This window comes from Microtus ochrogaster, chromosome 10 (genome assembly GCF_000317375.1).
Source record: "Microtus ochrogaster isolate Prairie Vole_2 chromosome 10, MicOch1.0, whole genome shotgun sequence".
NCBI classification, from domain to species: domain Eukaryota; kingdom Metazoa; phylum Chordata; class Mammalia; order Rodentia; family Cricetidae; genus Microtus; species Microtus ochrogaster.
The window spans coordinates 57,365,152-57,388,436 of NC_022016.1; the positions used below are offsets into that span (position 1 = coordinate 57,365,152).

General features: G+C 50.3%; 1 protein-coding gene across 4 annotated transcripts in view; it reads right to left on the reverse strand.

Moving 5' to 3' along the window:
* Nucleotides 1-23,285, reverse strand: part of Dlgap3 (DLG associated protein 3) — a 65,150-nt gene that overhangs the window by 20,889 nt on the left and 20,976 nt on the right. For 3 of the 4 annotated variants that reach the window (XM_005353225.3, XM_026781904.1, XM_026781903.1), the window contains 7 exons: nucleotides 19,688-19,770; nucleotides 17,154-18,308; nucleotides 13,072-13,277; nucleotides 12,681-12,753; nucleotides 1,323-1,536; nucleotides 840-1,153; nucleotides 365-450 (listed from right to left, as the gene is read on the reverse strand). In XM_005353225.3, coding sequence (XP_005353282.1) covers nucleotides 365-450; nucleotides 840-1,153; nucleotides 1,323-1,536; nucleotides 12,681-12,753; nucleotides 13,072-13,277; nucleotides 17,154-18,257 — 1,997 coding nt within the window. In that variant the 5' untranslated portion in view covers nucleotides 18,258-18,308; nucleotides 19,688-19,770. Of the gene's footprint in view, nucleotides 1-364; nucleotides 451-839; nucleotides 1,154-1,322; nucleotides 1,537-12,680; nucleotides 12,754-13,071; nucleotides 13,278-17,153; nucleotides 18,309-19,687; nucleotides 19,771-19,974; nucleotides 20,103-23,285 lie in introns of those variants that run through there. The other variant, XM_026781905.1, reaches the window with a different exon arrangement.

Below are 23,285 nucleotides of genomic sequence, written 5' to 3' on the forward strand. Positions count from 1 at the left end.
AAAAAAAAAAAAAAAAAAAAAAAGTTCTTGCCACAAAAGCTTCACAATCTTAGTTTAATTCCCACAAATCATGGTGGAAGATGAAAATCTTCAACACTGGTACCACCAGTTCCCCAGCCCCCAACACACTTTTTTTTTTCTTTAATTAAAATAAAAAGGAGAAAGACTAAAATCGACCTCTGGCCTCCAAAAGAAATACACACACACACACACACACTCACATATCCACAAAGGTGTGGTCCCCTCCGGGAAGGCAGCATATGCAGGGCCAGTAGACTAGCAAAGATGTTGCCCTTTACATAGGCCTGGCTCCCCTTCATCCCCAAACCCCAAGGACACCTGAGAGACCCACACTGTGACCTACCTTTTGTCCTCTTCCACCTGAACGCCAATGGAGTGGAACTCTCTTCGGCTCCTGTTCTCGGTGTCCGAGTCTGAGATTGTCTCCACCTGGAGGCAGGATGGAGGCATCATTAGCTGTGGCTAGCCAAGGAAACACTGGGCTCACAGAGGACTAGAACGGCCAGGAGTGGCTATGCGCCAAGCTGACTGGTAAGTCCCAAATGAAAGAAAGTACAAGTAGCAAGATGGAAGGCACTGGGTGCCGCTCAGTGCGCAACACTCACCAAGAACACGGTACCAGGGAAACGGAGATGGGCTGTTTAGAGACAGCCTCATCCATCAATGACCAAGATGGGTCTACTTGCAGCTCAGGGCAACTTGTTGGTTGGTTGGTTTGTTTAAAGGTCTGTATATGCAGAAATCCCTTTCGATCTCCGTCCATTTGTTCCCAACTACATAGTGTCAGTGCCTTGGATAGTTATTACTGCCAACCATACCTGCACCCCAATGGACGGCCGCCACTTCCGCTGCCGCGCCAGGCTCCTCAGCTCCTCCCGGCCGGGGATAGTCTTGATGATGAGTGTGGGGGGCTTGGGGCTGGCCCGGGGTGGCACCGGCGCCAACTCGAGGGTGCGTGCGCCCATGGCTGGGCCATCCAGCCCGTCCGCGGAGCTACAGCGCCGGGCTGGGCCCTCTGCTGCAGTGAAGCTCTCAAGGGCAGAGTCAGTGCTGCTCTGGGCGGTGATGGAGATGCGGGGTGGGGCCTGGCTTCCCGTCGGGATGGGGGGCGGGGCCTTTCTGAAGTTGAAGGCTGCAAACAGGGACGCAGGATGCAGGATGGAGATGGTGGCCCAGCATCCCCAGACAGCCGCACCCACGTGGTACAGAGGACCTTACAGCCAACGACCACTTCCGGCCTAATCCTACCCAGAGAGAAGCGATCTACGCAATTGGCGTCCAGGGACAGACAGCATACTTACAGGAGCCGGGCCTCCCTGAGACAGAGGCAGGGGCAGCAAGGAGGGGTAGGCAGTCGTCGTCTTGAGAGCAGCCGGCCTGGATGGCCCGGAGGTAGCTGTGGCTCCGCATGCGGAAACAGCCGGGCAGGTCCAGGGCGTCCACGGCCTGGGACTCAAGTTCCCCAAACACGGACCCGCACACGGCCTCCAGCTGCTGGTTGAACTCCTCGCTGAGCTGGGAGAGGACCAGGGGGACCTTTATTGAGATGCTGGGCTACGGTGGTACCAATTAGGAGCTTTGTTTTGGAGAACACTTAGGTCACAGAGGCCGTGGCTCTGTGCGACTCTCTTCCATTAGGGGGCAGAAGGTTTCCCAAGCCTACCTAGGGGCCACCCTGGTCCATTCTTCCTCTGAACACACAAACTCTGACCTACGCCTCCCTTCAGGAAGGCTGCACACGAGACTCCAGGCCTCCACATTTGCCCCTCCACCTAGTCCCATCCCTCACCTTTCCCTCACTTGACCCTGGTAGAGGGAAGCAGGAACTAATATTCACCCTCCTGGACAGCTTCTGGGTACAGAGCAGTCTTCTGGAGAAAACATGTTTTATTATGGTTTTGTTTTAGCTTTGTTTGTTTGTTGCTTTTCTGAGCTCAAGCTCACGGTCACCCAGGCTGGCATCAGAACTCAGAGCAATCCTCCTGCTTCAGTCTCCCCAGTGTTGGGATCATGTGTGTTCATCACCATTCTTGGCTATGAACTGATTAAAACCAACAGTAGAAACCTTTGCCAAAAGGCAGGTTCGGACCTGATGGGTAATGGAGCAAAGTTACCAACCTACAAGTGTCCCAAGCCTCTCCCGGCTATACACAGCTACTAACTATGGCTCTCGTTTAACCCTCTGGCCACTGCCCTGGCCTCACTTACGTCTATAGTACAGCACACGTACAAAGCCCAAGCACCACTCTGCATGGATATGAACTTGACTGTGGGCTTCCACTCAGCCAAAGCATGAAGATTCCTGCCACGGTGTAAACTTAAGATCTGCCACTTCCTAGAAGTATGGCCTGGACATATGAAAATCTGGGGGCTTCAGTTTGCTCCTCTATCTAATGGGAATGCTAATGGCACTGGCTGAGGGCTACAGAGAGGGCTGACATAGACACCTAAGACATCTGGAGCAGATACTGGCAGAGAGTGACCCCTTGGTGGCATGCAGATATGTCAGGACTACCCGGTCAGCACAGGCCAGCTGCTCCTAAGAACTACAACGCTGCCATTACCGAGTCCAAGAGCAAAGCCCCTGCTGATGTTGTATAGAGGCCACTGGACGGATGAGGTTCTCAAAAACATCCCAGGGGGACTGTAAGAGCAAGTGCATTTTGTGACATCTCCCCGGAAAGATTCAGGTCACCACAGTGATCTGCAGTCACAAACCTGAAAGAGTAGCACGGTCCCTGGGTAAAAGTACAGCTCAGTATTTCCCTAACCTAGCCTCCTCAGTGACGGGAGATTTCCCTAGACACTCTGCCCTGACTACAGCAGGCATCTCCAGCACCATCTACCAACAGGCAGATGAAGGCTCATCTGGCCCAAGGATGCCAATCTGGCAAGTAGTAAAACTGAACTGCAACCTTACTACTTGGGTTCTCTGCAAAGCTGGTTGGTCATCAGAATCTCCTGGATTGTGGAACCTGCCCTCAAGCTAGAGATGCCACTCTCTACTTCTGCTGCCTGGATATTTAAAACCAAACCTGTTGGTTTTGAACTACACTCGGTAGCACTCGTGTAGACCCAAGGAATGACACAGAACTATTTGGACTTCTTCCTGTGACCTTCCCAAAGCAACTTCATTACCAGCATGCAGAAGTCCAAACACTACAGGTTCTAGATACTGTAGCAACTGTGCAGGTTCTAGATCCTGTAGCAACCGTGCAGGTTCTAGATCCTGCAGCAGGTACATTCTCAGCAGCAGCTCTCCCACGATTCCTGTACCTGGCGCAGTCCTCCTTTCGAAAGCATCAAGGGCAGCTGGTGGCAGAGTCCCTCCGGAAACGCAGGAGCTACACTAACTGCCATTCCTGGGCTTGAGGCACTGCCCACTGAAACTATTCAGCCCCAAGAGTTCTGCCTAGAGCACAGGAGAGCTGAGCTAACCCTGGCATTCTGGGTATTCTGAGCTTGAGTTGTTGGGGCCTCCCAGATGGAAGGAATCTCTGAAACTCCAATTCCTGCACTTACCTCCAATCCTCTTATGTGCAAAGCACGAGGCACACAGTAGATGCTCAATAAACACTGGCTACTATTATGAGCAGCAGCAAGAGCATCTTGGGTCATATTGATAAGACCACTCAGAATGAGAGGCTTCTCTGTCCCAGGGGTTGCAAGGCCCTTCAAATTCCACCCACTGATAAATATACTCTGAGTGAACTCCACCCAAAACAGACAGAGAGAACAGATAGAGGAAGAACAAGCAGTTCCCATCTTCCAATGGGACTGGCCAAGAGGTGACTCGGTCCCAACAAAGACAAGGAAACCACAGGCACATATAGACTCCGAGGAACACAGTACACGAGCTGACCTATACCATTTATGATTATGAAATGATAACATTCTCTGTGAATACTGTTGTTACCCCTACATGGACTTGCACCCGACTTCTCCCAGAACCCACTTGCAGGAGAGTTAAAGGAGTTCTCTTGGGAAATGAGATCCTGAGTCTGACTTCAGCCTGAGTCAGCCTCACCAGCTGTTTTTAAGCATGCGAGACACAGAGAAGAAAATACTCGGGCTGGATCTAATTGGAAATTGAGCATGCTTGAGTTGGTGGGTCCAGCTGGGGGCCAGGCAATATCCTGGACACCTGAAGGAGGTTCCTCGCTTCGGCTCACCTTGGGAAAGGCCTCCACTTCAAAGCAGTTCGCGACACTGGGTGAAACATAGCGTTGTTTTATATGCATAGCTGAGCTCACAAGAAAGCAAGATCAGTCCCCAGGGGACGAATGCAAAGAGGAGCCTGGAAAATCAGAATATGAACTGTGTGTGCCAATGCTGCAAACAGCCTGGTGGAGGCGGAAGGTTGGGGGCAGGGGCTACCGGTCTCAGCACAGAGGTCTAAGTTGTAACACCCACTCTGGTGCCGGAGTGAGACTTGGGGCCCGTGTGAAGCCCAAATGAGAAGCAGAAATGAGAACCTTCATAAACCTTTGATGATAATGTAGACGAGGGGAAACAATGCTATCAATCATCACCAGAGCCCGCGACAGGGAAGCCAGTCTGCAGCTGAGACACCAGGGAAGGGAAAGGAGGCAAATCCTCTAAGAAGCTGTGCACACAAACTGGTCTTCCCATAGACTCAGGACCGCGTGTGCATGGGCTTGCATGGCCCAGATTAAAAATGAACACCGAGCGCTCTTAGATCAGGACTATTCCAACAGAAACAGCCACAGAATGTATCCCAGGAGATCAGGCCTCACAGAAGCTGCTCTGGCCTTACCAAGAAGAAGCCACAGTGAAGACGAGGTAACCTTGTCTACATGTGTGATATCTCTGATAGAACCCTTCAGGGCACACACTGTACCCAGTATTAAACTATATTTAAAGGTTTCTAATTTAAATGATAAAACTGGGTACGCGTGGTGGTGAATGCTTATAGTCCCAGCATCTCAGAGGTAGAGACCAGAGGACCAAGAGTTCAAGGTCATCCTCCACGACAGTTCCTTTCTATACCAGCCTGAGCTACGTGAGACCCCGTCACATAAAAAACAAATAAACAATAACAAAACCCCTGCAAAGTTAAAAAATATAAGCAAGAACAAAAAACTGGGGGAGTTCATAATAAAGATTTGAAAAGAACTCCAAGAAATTTCTTTAAAAAAAAAATACAACTCAGTGAGCCAGGTGGTGGTAGCACACACCTTTAATCCCAGCACTCGGGAGGCAGAGGCAGGTGGATCTCTGTGAGTTCCAGGCCAGCCTGGTCTACAAGAGCTAGTTCCTGAACAGACTCCAAAGCTACAGAGAAACCCTGTCTTGAAAAAACAAAACAATCTCAGTGAAATTTAAAGCCCAATTTATAAGTTAACAATAGAGGACATTTTAATAAAGAGATAATACCAAGCAGAGGGAGGGAACATGAATGAAAGGTTAAGACACATGGAGGGAATGCCCCGGACACAACTAAAGGGAGCTCCAGATGGAGACACTGGGCCGGGTGGGGAAGGCAATGTTTTAAGAGACGACACTGACTAGGAATTCCCTAGACTTCCTCATGACTTCAGACAAAAAAAGAATGAGAACAACAAATCCTACTCCCCAGACAGCTCTAAAGATGGACATAGCTGTCAGAAACAACTATTTTGTCACTCTGAGGACAGGCCAAAGGCTGTCGTGAAGATCACCAAGCTTTGGGTAAGAAGGCAGGACTCCGGTCCTGTGCCCATGCCCCAAGGCCCCAGCTCTCAGGGACGCTGCACTCCAGACACTGTGCTACAGGCAATCAAAACAGCTGTTGTGTTCCCACGGCCAGAGGCCCCTGAACTGAGCACTATCAGGAACAGTGTGTAGAGCAGAAAGGCCAGCAGCAATGCTAGGCTCTGGGGCTAGCAACAGACTGAACGGCTAGACGGCTATGTTTAAATTTTTTCTATTGGTGTTGTATGTACATAATGTGTATGCACATTTGTGCTGTGGCACGGGTGTGGGGATCAGAGGACAACCGTGCCCTCGGTTTTCTTTTTCCATCTTTATGTGGGCTCCGGGGGTTTTACTCCGGTCGCCAAGCTTGCACTTCAAGCACCGTTTGAGGCATCTCACTGGTCCTGGTCTGATCTCTTAAAGAGAATTCTGGGAATTCAGCAGAGAATGGTACACCGTCCCCGCCATGTCCCTCAGCAGCGGAACGTGTGCACACGTGCAGGAAACACAAGAGCCCCTGGTGATGAATGAAAGCCAGAAAAGGCTTAAAAACAAACACAGGCTGAAAGAGGAAACCTCACTGGCTCAAGGGTTTTGAGGACAACTTCTACCCAATGTTTGGCCAAAATGAGGCTATGCAGCAGACACTGGAGCCATCTCTAGGAAACAAGACTTAAAAAGCAAAAGCAAAAAAAAAAAAAGCGAAGACATCAGAGGCTGCGTGCTGCAGGAGAAGCAGACTTCACAGGTTTACTCCAGGAATTAACACAAATAAACAAAGCAGCAGCAATCTTTGGGAAGCAAAAATAAGAGCCCAGAATTGTCACACCATATTACCTAAAACGCTCAGTATTCAACAAAATATTATGTCACGCTAGTAAAGAAAGCATAAATGGTCTTAAAATGTTGGGCTTATCGCACCCAAACTACAAAGAAGTTATTATAATCATATTCTAAGAGCTACCAGAAGCCATGTTTAAAGACTGAGAGGCAAGCATGACAACAATGATTTCATGCATAGAAGTCACAATAAACAAATGGGAAAGAAGGAGGAGGAGTTTAGTCAGGGTCTCCTGGGAGTAACCAGGCTAGCCTTACACTCACCATGTAGCCCAGGTTGATGCTGAACACAACATTATTCTGTATCGGCTTTCCAGAACTGTAGACAGGCACCACTATATCCAACCTAGATTTTTTTAAATTATTATTATGATTATTTTTAAATTATGCATATATGTGCATTCAGGTGTTGTCAGAGGCCAGCAGAAAGCATTGGATTCCCTGGGGCACTGTAATCACAGCATGATGAGAGATCTAAGAACCAAACTTGGGTCCTCTGCAGGAGCAATATGCTCCATTAAGTGCGGCGCCATCTCTCTGGGCCCTTGTTATTATTAATTTGTTTTAAAAGAAGAAACAACGGCTCAGGAGGTGAAGGCGCTTGTCAGGCAAGCCTGTCTGCTACCTACCTTCCAATCCTGGAACCCACATCAAGGTGAAAGGAGAGACCCAACTCCATAAAGCTTCCTTCTGACCTGCACATGTGCACTGTGCAGTACACTGTGTGTACACCAAAGTACACACCATACATAACATATACATCACATACACACATTAAGAAAATTAAAATCGCACACAGAAATTAAGAAAAGAAAAAAAATATGCATTCAAGAGCTGAAAAGTTCAATAACTGAAATGAAGAATTCCATTGAGAGGTTTAATATAGGACACGGTCAGCAAACCTGAAGACAAAACAACATAGATTGTCCAATCCAAAGAGTAGAGAGGAAGACACTACCGAATAGAATGAGCAAAGCCTCAAAGACGCACAGGGCAACAGTGAGCATGGATGCCCCTCATAAGCTAAATTACATCAACCAGCCAGAGCTTTCTACCAACAGTCCCTGGAGTAACTAAAGAACACACTTTAGGAGGAAGGAATTCATCTAGGAAGCGAGAATGGCACGGAAAAGGGCAGGCAGCAGGAGCATACACACCTTAGGAGTAATAGTGTAAAAACGACCAAGGCCCAGGAGTCCGCTCAGTCAGCAGAGTGCCTTCCTAACATGCATGAAACCCAGGGCTTGATCCACAGGACTGCATTAAACCAACCCTACAGATCTGTCACCCCAGCGCTCAAGAGGCAGAAGCAGGAGGATCAGAAGTTCAAGATCATCCTCAGCTACAAACTGAATTTGAAACCAGCCTGAGCTACGTGAGACCCTCATGTGGCTCCTCGAAAGATGAAAATCAAATGTCACATGCCCTCCCCCAACAAACACCCTCAAAATGGACCATATACCTACAATAAAATGCAGGAGACATTAATTTTGCTGTGATCTTGGATTAAGCAAAGATTCCATTTAATATTAAAACAAATTTTCTGGAAAAAAAAAAAGAAAATTTCGTAAAATATACCTCCATTAAATTTAATGCGATTTGTCAGGGCCTGGTGGTGCATGACTGTCATACCAACTGCTCAAGAGGCTGAGAGAGAAGAATAGTAACTTCGAGACCTACTTAGAAAGACAGGAGGCAGAGGCAGGCAGAGTTCTGTGAGTACAAAGCCAGCATGGTCTATAAAGCTAGTTCTAGGACATCCAGGATTTCACAAAGAAACCCTGTCTCAAAAAACCAAGCAACAACAATGACAAAAAAAAAAAAAACATTTATTGAAAAAAAAGTTAAAAGAGTTCTGGGGGGCTGGCAATGGCTCAGCAGGTGAAGGACTTGAGTTCAGTCTCTGGAGAGAACTGACTCCCGTAAATTGTCCTCTGACCTCCACATGCACACACGGAAAGACAGGGACACACACACATCACACTAAAATAAAAATATAATCTAAAAAGTAAAAACAAAAGAATTCTGGGGCTATAACGCAACAGTACAGCACGCTCCAGCACGTGTAAGGCCCTGGTACTGAAAGGAGAGAGAGAGAGAGATTGAGTGTGCACACTGTGAGGTGGCCTAGCGGGTAAAGGTGATGGCCACCACTAAGTCTGATGACCTCAGCACCCACATAGTGGAAAGAGCGAACAGACTCTCCCAAGCTGTCCTCTGGCCTCCACGTGTGTGCTACGGCACACACGCAGGTAAAGACACACAACAAACAGATAATAAGTGAATACATGTAAAAAGAATGACGACAACACTAACAGGCCTTTTCTTTAACCAAGATGAAAACCCAAGTCCCTCAACAGAGGAAAGCACCGCAGCTGACCTATTAACACTACGCTTTCAGCATCTAGAATTCATGTGGGCATTGGGGAGAGAACCCGGGGCCTCATTTATGCTGGGCCGGTATTCTGTCGCCAAGCTAGAACCACTCTCCTGTCCCCAAATGAATTTCTATTGCTTAAAAAAGAAAAGGACGAGGTCATCAAAATTAAAGTCCCCTCAGGACTCTGCATTATTCAGAGAGAGAGTAGCAAACCTTGTCGGCTTCAGACTAAGTCAAGTCTGCACATTAAAATTACAGGAGTAACCATAAAGAATAAAATGGAATATGTAACTGTCAAACCAGCGTGGGATTTGGCAGAGAGAAGAATAAAGCAAACTCAATCAAAGGAACTCAGCAAAGGAACAGAAAAGCGCCAACTCTGCTAGGTGTGCTGACATAAACCTGTCATCAGTGCTCAGGAGGCTGAGGCAGGAGGATGGTCACAAGTTCAAAGCCAGCCTGGGCTACACAGCAATGATAAGCCAGCCTGTGTTACACAGTGAGAACCTATCATAACACAAATGAAAGACAGACCAACAGACAGACATAAGGGAAAGAAGAAAAGCATCATATAAAGCTGGAGAGAACGAGACAAGATGGCTCAGCTGGTGACGGTGCTTGCTACAAACAAGCCTGACAACCGAAGTTTAATCTCTGGGATCCACATGGTGAAAGCAGAGAACCAGTTCTTCCTCCATGTCGTCACCTGACCTCCACACGTGTGCCCCAGCATGCACTCCCATACCGCAGCAGAATAAATGGAAACCTCGCAAAGTAAGATGATAGAAATAAATGCAAGCCTATCAGCAATCACAATAAATATAAATGTACAAAACTCTCAGGCAATTACCGAATGGATGTAAGAGCAAATCTATTTAAAAAGACCTACCTGAAACATATGGGAGAAAACGCTTTAAAGCCAAAGACGGAAAGGGATGTTCAAGGCAAATACTAAAGAGAAAAAGCCACCCAGGAGGAAAAGCATCATTAGAGATAAGAGGGCAGCATCTCTGGTGCTTTAAGCCTCTCCCTCCTCTTCTGTAAAGCAAAGGCTCTAAGTCACACCTCCAGGAGAAACATGCCAAGTATATACACTGTTAGATAATGTAAAGTGGGAGGAAGAGAGAGGGGAGGAGGAAGGCGAGGAATAGGAAATGTTTGGAAGGTTTAGATTCAAATTTCAGAACAGTTGGAGGAGATCTGAATAAAAGAACGTGAAGAGAGGCTTCCTGGGATCGTCTGGGAAGGAGACATCTAGGCAGGAACAAAAGCTAAAGTCCCAAGGCTGGAGTCGAACTCCCGTGTCTAGGGAGCAGCCGGGGGTAGTGTGGTGGAGGAAGGGAAGGGAACATGCTGGAAGATGGACAGGAGGTAACACCAGCCGGCTCATACAGGGCTCTGTAAGCCCCACTAAAGCCCCAGGCGGCTACTCTGAGCAAGGCGAGGGCTCTGAGTGGGAAGGTAAATAGCTGTCGTATATATATATATATATATTTGGTTTTTTGAGACAGGGTTTCTCTTTAGCTTTGGTGCCTGTCCTGGAACTAGCTCTTGTAGGCCAGGCTGGCCTCGGACTCACAGAGATCCGCCTATCTCTGCCTGCCTAGTGCTGGGATTAACCACCACCACCCGGCTCGTTATATTTTTAAATAATTATTCTGGCTACACTGACAGAGAATGAGCTGGAGTCAAGACAAACACAAGAGACCAACAAGAAGGCAGTGCGACAGCCCTGACCAAGACGGGGGGGGGGGGGGCGACGACACACGACTTGCAGTGAAGTTGGTGCAGGGTGGACGGGGCCAGAAATACCATGAACAGGATTGGCTGAAGGACCGAAGGAGACGGCATATGTAACAGAGAGAAGAGTCTGACTCCATGGATTGCGGGTATAACTCTGTGATGGCGTGTGTGCTCAACAAGAGAAAGGCTCTAAATTCAATCACAGCTCTGGAAGGAAGGAATAGAGGGAAGGAGGGAGAAAGGGAGGGAAGGAAGAAGGAAGGGAAGGAGGGAGGGAGAGAGGAAAGAAAGACCAAAAAAGACTGACTTCAGACTTTCGGACCATAAAGTCCTAGAAAAACAAACCTGCCATTATCTGAAAAGGAGATGGCAGTGGATGGAGCATAGCTCTGAAGAGGAGGAGAACTGGGGGTGTCTGGAGCAGCCATCCAAGTGTGTTCCAGTACACGGTTCCATGCACACGCCTGGTCTCTCAGGGAGGCTTCTGGAGCTATGCATCTGGGAGTCAACAGGCTCTCAGTAATACTCAAAGCTACAAGCCTGGATGAGATCACCTACGGACTGGGTGCTGAAAGCCGAGCAGGGACAGAGCCCCAGAAAACTCTTGAGACGCAGATTGAGAATTAACCTTCGTCAGGGGGAGGGGAAGGGGGCGTGGCACCCAAAAAGCCACCAGAGAAAAGTGTCCCAGGAAGAAGGGTCATCGACTACGTTAGATGTCACTGATCGTCAAGGAACGCGAAGACTGGGTATTAACTAGTTCTCTGGGAGCAGAGGCTGGCTTGATGCAGAGAGACAGCTGTGCCAAATCGGAATTCGACTGAGGAAAGGGAACAAAGGAAGGGGTTCTGAGAGGCTGCCGAGGCTCACAATAGGAGCCGATGGACGGTCTTCTGCGTGGCTTTTTGCATTTCTCTCTCCACACCCCCCCAGCAAACAGTAAAAATAGCTAACCTTTACTGAGCACTGGCTATGTGCCAAGAATGCTATTATGATGCCTATTTTTAAAGAGGGAAGGAAGGGGCTCAAAAGTCATGTAACTTGCCCCAGGTCACTTGGCTGGTAAGTAGTTCAGCCTCTATTCAACCCTATCCCCTACATTCAAATATCAACTACCACGGCCTTCATTTCATGAAAAAGAAGGCCCACACTTTATAGAAACCACTTATTCTTTTTGAGAGAGAGTTTCCTGGACCCCAGAATGGCCTCCAACTAGCTGGGTAAACTGAGGATGACCTTAAACTATCGATCTGTCTCCTGAGACAGGCATGGGCTACCACACGCAGCTTTATGCAGCACGGGGATCGAACCCAGGATTTGGTGCATGCTAGGCAAGCCCTTTGATAACTGAGCTACATCGCCAGCCTGGGAACTCAATTTTATAAAACATCAGCTTGGAGCCAGTACCTCACAGTTGAATGATGTTTTCTGCTGAATTTCCACAAATCCCTTGAGAGTTATCTTACACTAACACCGTCCTTTGGTTTTGTTTGAGATTAGAGTCTTACTAGTAGCCAGGGTTGGCCTTGAATTCATGATCCAAAAGAGTGCTGGGATTACAAGCGTGTGCCAGCATTTCTAGTTTGCTCTTATCATCCCAAAGACGAGCGGAAACAGAGGCGTATGAAAGGGAAGGTAGTCCGAGGGAATGGAGGTCACGGCAGCAGAACTCAGACCCAGACAGCCTAGGAGACTTCAGCTCTGCCCCTGTCTTGTCTGTACATTTCACTTATGAGTCTGGTGCAGTGAAGCCTGGAGAGGGCCCGAGAGCCACAGAGAAAGGATGCTGTCCTTCCCAGCACACTCACCACTTTGACCACACTTGGTGGGTTCTTGGGGATCCCCAAGAAGCTCTGGAAGTCATAGGCAGCTTTCAAGGTTTCCCTAGAACCAGGCTTGCTTTCCCTCCAAGGACAGACTGACATCGCAGTGTAGACAGAACACAGAGCTGACTTCCCTTTCTTACCCTTCCCTCCGAATAGACAGGGCCACCCCCTACCTGTCCAGTGGTGAGGGAACGGCTGTAGCCAGGGATGGAACTCCGGGGATGGATCCGGGGTGGGACACAGCAGCTGCAAAGAGCAGATGCCAGAGTCAGAATGGGAGTGTGCTGGGGAGAGGGGCGTCATAATATCAGAGCCTCTGACTAGGTTCTGATCCTCTTAACAACCCCCCCAACAACAACAAAAAGACTCCCCAGAAGACTTAGGGTAAAAGGTCTCTTCCCCCCACAACAGAAACACTAAGACAGAGACAGACTCCACCCCATATGGAACAGAGCAAGCTGGTCTGTTGAACCCTAAGCAGGGCTACCCATGCAAAACCCACGACATACAGTTCCGGCAGGAACTCAGAATCATCTCCAACACCCCCGCCCCCACCGTCCTTACTTGATCCTGGCTGTGTCCACGCTGGAAGAGCGGCGGGAGGCAAAGCGTCGGGCGAGTGCTTTGGGAGATGTCTTGGGGCTACCGTCTGAGTCTCCGCTCTCCTCATCCCCCATGGCTTTGATATAGCTGCCGCTCCGCATCCTGCGACAGGGGATCTCCCCATCCTTGCCACCCGTGGGGTAACCCCCCCAGTCATCTTGCGGCACCTGAAAGGACAAGGGCCTCTACCTCTCAGACAAGTCATCCTCCAGCTCGGAGGAGAGGGTGTTCTTCCTCCCACCGCCAGCAGGAGGCGCTCCGTCCTGCTGGGGGAACAAGTTACACTGAAGAGTATCACAAAGCACCTAGATGGGATGTCTTAGGGTGTTCCTCTCCCTGGTGGGAGTTGTCACATCATCCTCCAGAGACCTTTAGCCACTCAGCAGAAGGTCAGCTAAAGAGCCTATGAGTGACAGATCGGATGCCAAGACATCGAAGCCCGGAGGCCTGAGTGGCCTGTCAATCATCTCCCCCTATGTCCAGCATCACCTGACCTAGGTCACCTTTCACCTCTCCTCTTCGTCCTGTTAACATGTTTCCGCTCCCTATCCTCTGACTCTCTCCTGGTTCTCAGGTAACTACAGAGGGTATTAGGCGGGGAGAGTGTAGGCACTTTCCGCGGTCTAGACCGAGGCTACATGGTCAGGAGATCAGGGCCCAGGCAGAAGCTCAAGTGGCAGGAGGGAAGCTAATTAGGCGGCTGAGGCTGTTATGCAGGCAAGGGATGATGCGGCCTAAATGAAGACAATGAGAATAAGGGGGAGAGGGGGACGCTGTAGAGAGGTGGTGAGGAGCATCAGTGAGCCTGATTAGCGGGGGAAGGAGCTGAGAGGAGCCCACGATGACTGAGGAGAAGGTGATGGCTAAGGACCCGGGAGTGGGAGTTCTGTCCTTCTCTGAGCCGCAGAACTCATTTGGGACAAAGGGGTGACGGGTTCAGTGTTGAGTACCCTGAGTCTGGCCTAGAACCGAGGTGTTTGTTATGCTTAGTCTTGGGGTTTGCTGGGGGAGGTGGGCTCGAGACAGACATGCAGAGAGCAAGGGTGGCAGCCAGATGCCCAGGAGTAAAGGAGACCCCCCCGGGGGGGGGGGAGAAGAGGTAAGGGGCTGCGGATAGACCCACTGGCATTTTAAAAAGGACTGCAAAGAAAGGAAAGGGGGACCGTGACATCACCTGAGAAGGAGTGGGCAGAGGGGTAGGAGGGAGTCGGGAGAATGCCATGTCACAGAAACGAGACATTTCGGGAAGAAAAGGAGTCAATTATGTCAAATGCCATAGTGCTCTCTGAGGTGAGTAACTTGTGCTCTGGAGTTAGGAGACCCGGTGCAAAGGCTTGCCCTGGCGCTTGCTAGCTAGGTGAACTTGAGCTAAGCTAATTATAAGCGCCAAGTATCAGTTTCCCGGTCGGTAAATTGGTAAAAGTAATTATACCTACATCAGAACGGTTGGTGGGAAGGATAAACAAGCAACACAGAACGCCTAGCGCACGGGAACCACTCAGTAAATGGTGGCTATTATTATAGGCATTGAAGGCACTGTTGGGCGCTGCGGTCCAAAGACCACTGGTGACCGCGACCCAGGGCACTTTCGAGGCAGGGTGTGGAAATCTGACTGCGCTGGAAACTGAAGGAAAGTGAGGAGAGAAAGCTACACTCCACGGACTGTAGACAGGGATGACAGGATGTGGTAGGGGGCGAGGGACTGGAGAAATGTCTCAGGATAAAAGCAGCTGTGGATGCATTTTCAAGAGAGCCAGTCAAGAACGTCTCTAACAACAGGGGCAGCAGAGGGATGAAGGGGCTGAGGAGCCCAGGTGGAGGAGGGAGGGACCAACCCGGCAGGGGTTGGAATCCATGATGGTCACCTAGGCTGTGAAGATGAGATATAAGGAGAGAAGGCTGGGGAGGTGGCAGGGATGTAAAGCGTACGGTAGACGGAAGCGGTTAAACAGGGCGGGTCTGGAGGCTCCAAGAGGAGCAAGGCTGAGAGAGGGGGGACTCACGGGAAGGCTGAAGGTGCAGGGCGATACTCTCATAAGGGAGCGGGCTCACTGAGCGGCCAGAGCTCCATCAGAAGGAAGATGGGAGCAGAAAAGAAATGAATGAAGCTGAGGGGGAAGCGGGGATCCAGAAAAGACTCAGAGTATCCAGTGAGAGAAACCGGGCTTTGTTAAAGGGGCAGGAAGCTGGGTGTGGCAATGTATTACTGCTCGCTGTAGGTGGAGGCAGATGGAGATAACTCGGGCTAGACAGTCAGTTGGAGGCCACCCTGGGCTACATGAGACCCTATCTTAAAAAGAAAAAGAAAAAAAGAGGAGGTAATATCCCAATGAAGACACCAGGTCAGGTCACACAGTCAGAGAGCCACCTCCCCCTCCCCCACTTCTGTGCCAGGAAAGTATAGGCTGTTTTGGAAAGGTCCACGCAGTCTTCAGTTCACCCACAAATGGGCTCAAGCCCCCACCCAAGCCCCATCCTGTTAGGATGCTCTGGAACCCCAGGCTCTGAGTGCCATCCCCGCCCCCATCCTCTAGAGAGGAGTGGCAGGAGGCCAGCAAATGGGACAGCCAGGGTACGCACTGCCACGCTGCAGCGCTCCCACTCCACGGCCACTGCGGAGCTCCTTGCTCCTCCGCAGGACACTGTGAGGAGCATGTTAAAAAGAAAGCCCCCAGGGAGGTCAGGCCAACCCTGGAGAAGCAGCAGGGAGCAGCAAAAACGGTAGCCAGGTCTGGTGCCGGGGGAGGAGGGGCACCTGCCACCCAGGAGGGAGCAGTCTGAAGCTGACCCACACAGCTCAGATCCCAGATGTCTAGTCCTGTTTTTCCTATGGTCCAATCTGCTCTCTTGGGCTTCCATGAGATTCCCCCAGGAAGGTACTAACATGAGTACAACTGACAGGCAAGGCCAACGTCACCCCAAAGGCTCACGCAAGCTCACCTCTCCATGCCTTCCGACACGCCGTAGGATCTTTCTGGAACACCTTCGATCTGCACTTGACTAATAACTCCAGCTCCTCACAGAGATTCAGCTCTGGAGCCATTCTGCACAGAAGCTTCCCCCAGCCAGCCCTAGCCACCACCCACAGGTGAGCAAGGAGCCTCCTCTGTGTTCCCACAAGACTCAGGATTCTCTTCTGTCACACAGCTTACCATCTGCTCCCTGGGCTACTGTGAGCTCTCGGGCAGCAGGGACCCTGATCACTGTATCATGAACGAATGTGGATTAACAACCTAGGAGAAATGCGGACTTTGGAGATACCCTTAAGTCTGCCAGATCGCCAAAACTTGTACCGGTTTTTCCTCCAAAAGTGAAAGGAGCAATAACAAAATCAGTATGGCTTGGATGAAGCTAAAACAAAAGCCCCAGAAAAGGGGTCAGAGCTCCTAGCATTGGCAAAGGGACCACAAGGTTGTATGGGAGAACTCCACTGCCATCACTGTGCCCTGCCTGTAGGGACAACAGGATTCACTCCTTTGTGTCACCAGCCTTGGAAAACCCCCAACATGCATGCCTCCAGGCTCCCCCATCATTTCCTGGATTGTCCCACCACACCATAGCCCAGAATGACAGCTCCCAGAAGAGATGTGTTCTGGAATCTCATCTTCACATTCCAATAACTGGACCAACTGGATTTGAGTATAAAAGGTCTAGGGAAGGGCTCGGGGCAGGATGAACTTCTCTCCAGCTGCCAAGCTCCAAGGCAGTACTCTAGGTAATGCCACTCTGCCCCATCCGCTGCCTTAACCTCACGTTGCCTTCAACAACAGAAGACAGAGGTCAGCGCATCTTGTCCTAATCAGAAGGTCAAGACGTCTTCCTGCTCTTGGCATTCATGCTCAAATTAGAGCAGTCCCGTCATTGTACAAATGAATAAAGTAAAGCCCCAAACAGGACGCAAGGCATGACAGAGGCAGAACCTCCTGCCTTCAAGACCTCCAAGTACAGGGACAGCTGGATTCCACCCAGCCATGTCCACCGTTCCCCAGTGGACCAGACTGGTGAGGACTCAGAACATGGTTCCCCGCCCCACCAAGCCTCACCTGCAGATAGTGATAAGTCCTGGCTTTGGCCTTGGTCTCTGGACCCAGGAGCCCCTTGCCTGGCCCGGCCCCTGGGTATCCGTCCCGGCCCTGGTTGACCATCATGGTATGCCAGGCACTTCGCTTGACCGACTGTCCATCCAGTGACATGGACATGCCAGTGCATGCAAGGCAGCGGCCTTCTGACCCGCCCGAACGGCCCTTGAAGCTCAAGTCCCGGTAGGACCCGTCTGGAGCGTCCAGGCAGAAGGGACCCCCAGGCTCTCCAGGGGGCCTCCCACCCGCCAGAAAGCCACTGTCACTGTCCAAATTGTCATCAGAGCTCCACCAGCCTGTGGCCTTGGTCTGGTGGCGCCCATCCCCCTTGCGGTCCTTGCTCTTGCTCCGTTTGCCATGCCGGGACTGGTGGTGGTGGTGATGGTGGTGGTGATGGTGGTGGTGAGAGGTGTGAGGGCCTCCAGAGCCTGGGCCAGGGTAGCTGTCTCCCCCAGAGCCACCTCTTCCCTCGGCCTTGGGCCCATTATAGTCTCGCTTCCCGGGTGCCTCCAGAGAGTGGGACTTGGCAAAGAGCTTCTGCACAGAGTGAACCAGGTGCCGGATGCGGCTAGGACTCTCGCTGCGAGCCTCAGGGGCAGGGCCAGATCCAGGTCCAGGCCCAGGCCCTGCTGGACCTCGCTGGTATGGGAGTGTGTGGAAGCCATCTTGTTGAACTGGTAACTGCTTTTCAAACTGATCCAGGAGTGTGGGAGGCAGGCGGGTGGCACCCTTGCCCTGTGGGTGGCCTACACAGTCTTCACAGGTGTCAAAGGGGCCCTGGCCGGGGTACATCCTGGGGAAGGTACTGCTGCCTCCCCCAGGCCCCACCCCACCTGGGCCTCCCTCAGGGCCTACGGATGATGGGCCCTCACTCAGGCTCAGGGGCCCTTCTGGAGAAAGGTGTCCCAGGCCAGCTCTTGGAGCACAGAAGCGGGGCTCGGTGGAGAAGGCCTCCCTGGAGCCCAGCAGGTACGGGGCCCTGGCAGCTGGGCCCACGTCCATATGCTGCTGGTCAGCAAAGCGGGCTGGGCGGGGATGGCTGCCTCGGTCGCCATGGTAACCCCTCATGGCCTCAGCAAAGGCTCTTCATATTGTTGGGGGCCAGGCCCCAGGAACCTCCTGAGAAAATAGGGAGAAAAAGGATTTGGACTGAACAACAGGCCACTTCACCTAAAATCATCTTTCACTAGGCACCGTGGCATCCCTGGTGGTAGTGCATACCAATTTATTGTGATTAATTATACTATCTCTCCACACAGGGACTGAAAAGTCCTTAAAACAGTCATAACAGACAAAGAGACAAGGGCGCAAAATAATTCCATCATTCATCAGTGCTGCAAATTTGATAAATACTTATTCACGAGAGGGAATGCTTTCAGCCAAATGGGCTTTTAAATATCCTTAGATTATCAAAAACAAAAGGAGACCCAAGCAGACATACAACAGAGTCAAAGAAACCCGTCATTAGGTGAACTGGCTTTTAACACGCTAAGCTGTAGCAAATTGATCCACAGCCATCCCTCTGCCCCAACGCTATCCCACAACCCTCTGCTGCCGATGTCGGGCCTTGGAGACTGAGCACCCAAGCGCCATGATGGAAGACGACACTAACTTCAAGTCACATCTCCATACCACTCCCTAACACCCCTCCCCTCCACCCTGAGAATTCCATAGTCAGGAAAACCTGAGTTGATTCCGTCTACCTTTGCTGGCTTCCAGACACTCCCCACAGCCCACCCCTTGCCATCACCCTTTGCCACACTCCCTCTCCATGGAGGGCTCCGTGGAGGCAGGAAAGACTCCAGAGAAGGAATGCTGGTTAGACAGACAACCTGTGACCACTAGATTGAGACTGGAACCCAGGAGTTCTTACTCCCAGTGAGTACTCTCCTGAGTGAGGCCAGGAGCCAGTGGAGAAGCCACTGTGAACCAATATTTCTGGCCCCCATCCCAGGCTTGCCAAGGCTACAGGACAGGAGAGGTCAGCTCTCAGCAAGAATTGCCTCCCATCAGGACTCCAGGAGCTGCCAGGACAGGAGCTACGGGCAGGAGGAGGTGACAGCAGGAGGGACAGGGACAGAGGATCTGGCAGACGGAGCCCTCCCCCATCCCAGACCAGCTCCAGGGCCATCTGCTGACTAGGAGAGGACAGCCTCAAAGACTCCAGACAACAGCACCTCCTAAAACTCCAGCTCCCTTCCTCCCCACACCGACACCACCCCCCCACCCACTCTGCTCAGGCTTCTTCCAACCCTGCCTGCAGCTCGGCTCCTCCTAGTTCCCTAACACTAGTGATGCACGGGGCATTGTACACACCTCACTGTCTCTAAGCCGACAGAAAATCCTGTCATGTAGACATTATCCACACTTACCATGAGAAAATGGAGCTCAACAAGGGGAGATGGAAAAGCCAATAAATGGGCTGAGTCACTTCGAATCAAATATTTGGGTTTGAGACTCTGAATAACTCTCCATGTCCCAAATTCCCTAATACTCACCATCCGGGGTGTCCCATCCTTGACGTCAGGATCCCCACCACGAGGTAGAATCCTAACTTCAGCAGGCACAGGACCACTGGCTCCTGACAGACAAGAAAGAAGGCAGCAGTCACACTGGAGGAGGAATGAGGTTTCTCCTGGAGTCCTCAGGACAGGTCTCTGGCCTGACAATTTTCTTTCCCAACCCCCCAAACCAGGACTGGTTGGATACCCCATGATGCAGAGGCTTCAGACCCTCAGGGAAATGAAGTTGGCTTCATTATGCAAATGTATGCAAATGCACTCACAGGTTGGACTACCTCCAATTGCAGGTGTCGGTGTGATCTGTCTATGGTGTTGAGCTAGAGCATTTTCATTGCCCTTAAAGATGGCTGCATTCCACAGACATCTGTAGAGCGCCTACTGCAAGAGAGACTAAATGAGAAGTGTACTAAGGACATTTAAGAGTGGCCCCGTCCTTAAAGGGTCTGGAGCCTCAAAGGACAGAATTATTGGGTTCCTATATTCTGGCACAAGCTGTTCCTTCCTCTTTGAATCGCCTCTCATCTTCCCACAAGCTCTCCTCCCGGCTAACACTTACTCATATGAAGCCTCACCTTCCCATGGAGACTTGCTGTACTCTTTATTCTGGGTTATGCCTCTCATTTGGGCTTTTATGACACTCTGGGTACCCCCAAGGAAGCAGCGAACATGCTCCATTGAAATTGTTTGCTTCAGTCTCCATCTCCCCCAACTGCCAAGGTCTCCAGCAAGGCAAAAAATAGGCCCCGGCCATCTCTGACTCGAGCCCATGCTAAGTGGGTGTTTGTCTGAGTAGATGAGGAAATGGCTGTGCCCGAGAGAGAGGACAAAATGCTAGGCTAGCTTGATTAACAGCTAGACCAGATTCAGAAGATAACAGTCAAGGAAGGCTTCCTGGAGAAAGATGTATTTGAAGTATAATATGGGTTAGAGAAAGGTGGGTGTGGGATGATTCCCAGAAAACAGTGGGTACAAGGTAGAAAAAGAATGTAAATACCAAATTCTGAGGGGTGGTCTGGGAAAGTTCCAGAAGGTGGTTAGGGTTTGTCAAATACTGGGAGAGAGGAAGAGGGGGGGAAGAGGGAGAGGGAGAGGGAGAGGGAGAGGGAGGGAAGGAGGGAGGGAGGGAGGAGGAGAGAGAGAGAGAGAGAGAGAGAGAGAGAGAGAGAGAGAGAGAGAGAGAACGACTCTGGAATATGCGGCAGCCTTGACTAGGAGGACTAATGAAGCCATTATTAGACACAGAGATGTCAGAAGGAAAAGCTAGCTCTGTGGGCATGATTAATAACAGTGAAAGAGGCACACTCAGACATCAGGACGAACTTCCTGGCCCCGAGGGCTGTGACACAATAAAGAAGATTGTGGAAGTTGGTGGAATCTTCTAGAGAGTAAAGGTTCAGACGTGTGCAGCTCCCAGCTCCGGGGCCTGGACCAAAGGAGCTATTGGCTATCTTGCCTAGAGGAACACGGGAGTAACCTTATTGATACCAAGAGCCTGACTCTATGGCAATTCTTCTTCGTTGTCCTTTTGCTAGGATAACAGAGGGGAGTGTTCAGACCAAGATGGTTTAAGTCTCATAGAAAACCATTTGAGAACCACTTCCCCCCTGGGGTGGAGCTTCGACTAGCCTGGACCTTTGTCCGTGGCATATTCCTTTTGCTGCCCCAAGAAGGACATGGATGCAAGACTCACACCACAAAGGCCACTTTGGCTGAACCTCGCGCCATCCCGTTTACCTTGCCTATATTCATACCAAACTGGAGCCTCACATTGAACTCCCGGATGCTGGGTGTTTGCAGATGGCCCTCCCACGACCTTCCCACACCTGCTGCCACCAAGTTGCTGGGCTGCCATCAAACTGCTTTGTTTTGCTTTGGTTTTGTTTTCTTCTTCTTAAGATTTATTTTTATGTGCATGAGTGTTTTGCCATCATGCATGTCTGTGCATCACCCGTGTGCCTGGTGCCTGCCAAGGTCAGAAGAAGATGCCAAATCCCCTGGAACTGGAGTTGCAGATCACTGTGCGCTACCGTGTGGGTGTGGGAAACAAACCCAGAGCCTAGCAAACAGTCTTAACCACTGAGCCATCTCTCCAGCCCTAGGACTCCTTCTATAGCCAAAGATGACCTTGAACTTCGATCTGGCTGCAACCACCCACTCAGTGCTGAGATTAGAGGTGTGAGCCACCCCATCCAGCTAGCCATCAAGTTCTTCACAAACTTGGTTCTCAGTTCCTTTAGCTCTAGTCTCGGACAATGACTCCTCTCCAGACAGACACCTCGCACCCATGCCCTACAACAGGAAAGAACTGTCTAGCAATAAAACATAGCCCCAGGACCAGGTCTATGCTATCAGACAAATGGTATGGTCTTCTAACCTTAATAACACCTGCTCACACATCACGCAGGACGTCGGCGAACATCAAATGACGCAGTCCACATGAAACCATTTTAAAACCCTGGAAGACTGGGGCCAGTGAGATGGCTCGGTGTGTAGAACAGCACTGGTGGCCAAGCCTGACAACCTGAGTGGGGCCCACAAAGAGACCACAAAGGGAAGGAGAAACAGATTCCCAACAGTTGACCTCTAACCTCCACATGTGGCTCATGGCATTTGTGCACAACCCCATGAACACACACACACACAGAGATACACACAACAGTTGATCTCTGACCTCCACATGTGGCTCATGGCATTTGTGCATGCCCCCATGAACACATACACACACACTAAATGAGTAAATAACAAAATTAAAATTTAAACCCCCAAAGATTGCACAGTAATCGCTAACATAACACCTTTATTTGTCCATTGTTTCCCATTTTCAAAGATGTGTTATTTTCAATTATGTGTATGTTGTATGTCTGTGTAGGGTATTCACATGTGAGTAAATTAAAATTTAAACCCCCAAAGATTGCACAGTGTAATCGTTAACATAACACCTTTATTTGTCCATTGTTTCCCATTTTCAAAGATGTGTTATTTTCAATTATGTGTATGTTGTATGTCTGTGTGGGGTATTCACATGTGAGTACTGATGGTCACAGAGGCCAGATGCCGCTCAGCCTCCTGGGGCCGGAGTTACCGGTGGTTGTGAGCCCCCCACATGGTGCTAGGAATTGAACGTGGGTCCCCTGCCAGTGCACTATGGCTCTTAACACTGAACCGTCTCCCCAGGCCATACTTTTTTTTTTCAAAGATTTATTTATTAAGCATACAATGTACTGCTGGCAAGGAAGGCAGCAGGTCTCATTACAGATGGTTGTGAGCCACCATGTGGTTTTGAACTCAGGACCTCTGGAAGAGCAGCCAGTGCTCTTACCCTCTGAGCCATCTCTCCAGCCCCAGGCCATACTTTTTTCTTTTCCTTTTTTTATTGAGACAGGATTTCGCTACGTATCCCAAGCATGGAGGCCCTCTTTCCTCAGCCTCTTGAGTGTTGAGATTACGCATGTGTTCAAGAAAACCCACCAGAAGCCTTTATCTGGGGGGTCTAGACCCTTTGGCTAAATACAAGTTACTGAAGGGGATATTCCATTCCTGTATTTCCTAAAGGAAAAAAGAAAATTTCACCTCT